This window comes from Lepisosteus oculatus, chromosome 27 (assembly GCF_040954835.1).
Source record: "Lepisosteus oculatus isolate fLepOcu1 chromosome 27, fLepOcu1.hap2, whole genome shotgun sequence".
In the NCBI taxonomy this organism is placed as follows: domain Eukaryota; kingdom Metazoa; phylum Chordata; class Actinopteri; order Semionotiformes; family Lepisosteidae; genus Lepisosteus; species Lepisosteus oculatus.
In genome coordinates this window covers 1,628,606-1,630,973 of record NC_090722.1, presented here as the reverse complement: position 1 = coordinate 1,630,973, position 2,368 = coordinate 1,628,606, and the positions used below count along the sequence as shown (strand labels likewise).

Below are 2,368 nucleotides of genomic sequence, written 5' to 3'. Positions count from 1 at the left end.
CCAGCTCATGATTATCTGAAGCACTGGGCTTCAATTTCAGTTCTTGTCGCCATGATTCCTAAACCCTGAGGATAAGGTCTATGGAAAGAAAATAATTAATGATGTCTTCTGTAATTGATACTTGAGTGATTCAATCAGCAGCTCATTATGGTTCACAATTTAACACCTGGTTAGACAGGTGTGTGTAGGAGCTGAAGCCCAGCAGTCTTGAGTATATGAAGGCCACTGTGGGGGTTTATACCATTCATGAGGTTTGTGTGATCACTCATCAACATGGAAGGGAGAGGCTGTGTGTTGTGTTTGCTTGTAGGATTCTTTCTAGGTAAGGTTTGGGTTTCTTACTTTGACTAAAAGGAGCAGCATAAAGGCAGATGGGAGGATGAACTGCATGCTGCTAGTACTTAAGGATTTCAGTATAGGTATTTGATCTTGAGTATAGATGCTGCCTGAGTGTTTAATCCATGACATGGATGTTTGTGTGCTCTTGAAGTTCTGCAAACCTTTGGTTCTGTGTATGGAGCTCTGTTCACTTGTGGTTGTTGCCGATTCATTAATGCCCTATTGGCTTGTTTCTTCTGTCCTCGTATACTGACTTAGTCCCTCCGTGTCGGATGCTCATGCTCCTATGTTGCCCTCAGCCCAGGCTGCTTCCACATGATCATTGACCCAGTGGTGTCCTCTCCTCCCCAGTGTCTGTGGCTGAAGCCCTGCAGTGTCGGGCTGTGCCTGGCAGTCTGAAGCAGGTAGATGCTGGTGCTGGAAGGGTGTGTGGAGTCGACAATGCAGACAACCTGGTCAGCTACCAGGGCAACAGCTGGGTCTCTCTGGCCATGAAGGGGAAACATGTGAGTGTGGGGCCAGCAGGGCTCTGGAGTGTGAGTCTCGCAAGCCTTGTGTTCAAGTGGCTTCGGGGAAGGTGGATCCAAGTACAGCCAGGTGAGGCTGCAGCTGATCTATATGGGTTAGAAATGATAGCTTTCAAGTTTATCCATGGTTAGTGGCTGCTTTCAGCCAGAACATCTTTAATTCCTAAAGTGTTCATGACTTCATACTGAGGAATGAGCACTGCACTGCCCCCTGCTGAGAACAGCTGTTTCTTGCTCTCCTCTGCAGGCTCCCTCATCCAGATTGATGCTGGTGGAGACAAGTTCGTGGTTGGTGTCAATGCTGCCAATTCCATCTTCTGCCTGAACAGTGGGCCTGTGCTGCAGTATGCTGGCCAGGGCAACATCCCCTGGATTCCTGTCGTGGGCTCCCTCAAGTACTATTCCTGTGGGCCTTTTGGCTGCTGGGGAGTGAACAGGTTGGACCAGATCTTCGTCAAGCTGGATGTGAGTGGGGATTCCTGCAAAGGCTCTGACAGGTGGTACCCCATTCAGGGCTCCCTGTCCCTGGTGGAGGTGGGCTCAGATGGCAGTGTGTATGGGGTGAACAGGAATGGAGTGGTCTTCAAGAGGTGAGCTGGGGGAGGGTTTAATGCACATGGTTGCATGAATGACTGTCCTAATTCTAGGCTGCTCTAACCCTGTGCCTTTTCCTGCAGGCTTGGTGTTGATGCCTGTAACCCCTTTGGCAGGAGCTGGTGGGCTCTAAGGGCAGCTGGTGTGGCCAGGCATGTGTCCTATGACCGAGGAATCCTCTGGGTTGTGTGCAAAGATGGCCGAGTCCAGAGGTGCCAGGTCTGAGCAGCCTGTGTGGTCTGGTCCTGAGTGGAAAGTGACAGGCATGAGTGGGCTGCATGAAGGATTCAGAGTGGAATGAGACACTAATGCCCGTCTTGGGTTTCTCTGTGCTGCAATAAAAATGCCTGAAAAACCCTGTTCTTCTGTGGTGTCTAATTCTGTAGCTTCAAATTGGTTAATGATCTTAAAACCAGTCCTCCTGATATAATGAGGAAGACTACCTGGCATGTCCCATTAGGCATTAATATCCAGACCTGAAAGCCCTCTACTCACATGGCCCTTTGCCTGAAATAAGATAATGAAACACCTAGTCTGATTCCACAGTGGCTTAGTCCCAGTTTTGTGCATGACTGGATTAGCTAGAGTGCCCCCATGTTTCTTGGGGAGCATCACTGATCGGTCTTTTCCAGTGGCCCTAAACAGGGATATAAGTTGAGGCTGTGACTGGGGTCCTCAATGCCTTCCACTCTCTTAACCCTAAACCACTTCAGTGTAACACTTGTTCCCATAATGTGTCAGTGCAAAGCACTTGGTCTTAACTTTCTATTACATCCCTGACTATGTTGACTGGGTGCTTTTTTTTTACAATAGTTCGTATTCATGGTTGAATACTCACCTGAGGTTTAACTCAGGTTTAGGTGTGATACTTCATTGCTGTAACTAGTTGAGTGGGATGTGGCTTGGTG

At 48.6% G+C, this 2,368-nt stretch overlaps 1 protein-coding gene across 1 annotated transcript; it reads left to right on the top strand.

The window, feature by feature from the left end:
* The first annotated feature begins 221 nt into the window (after nt 1–221).
* Nucleotides 222–1,820, top strand: LOC138225284 (fish-egg lectin-like). Its single transcript, XM_069184980.1, has 4 exons — nt 222–322; nt 691–936; nt 1,114–1,456; nt 1,544–1,820. The coding sequence occupies exons 1-4, from the start codon at nt 274–276 to the stop codon at nt 1,683–1,685; spliced, it is 780 nt and encodes a 259-aa protein (XP_069041081.1). The 5' UTR covers nt 222–273; the 3' UTR covers nt 1,686–1,820.
* Nucleotides 1,821–2,368: the final 548 nt, after the last annotated feature.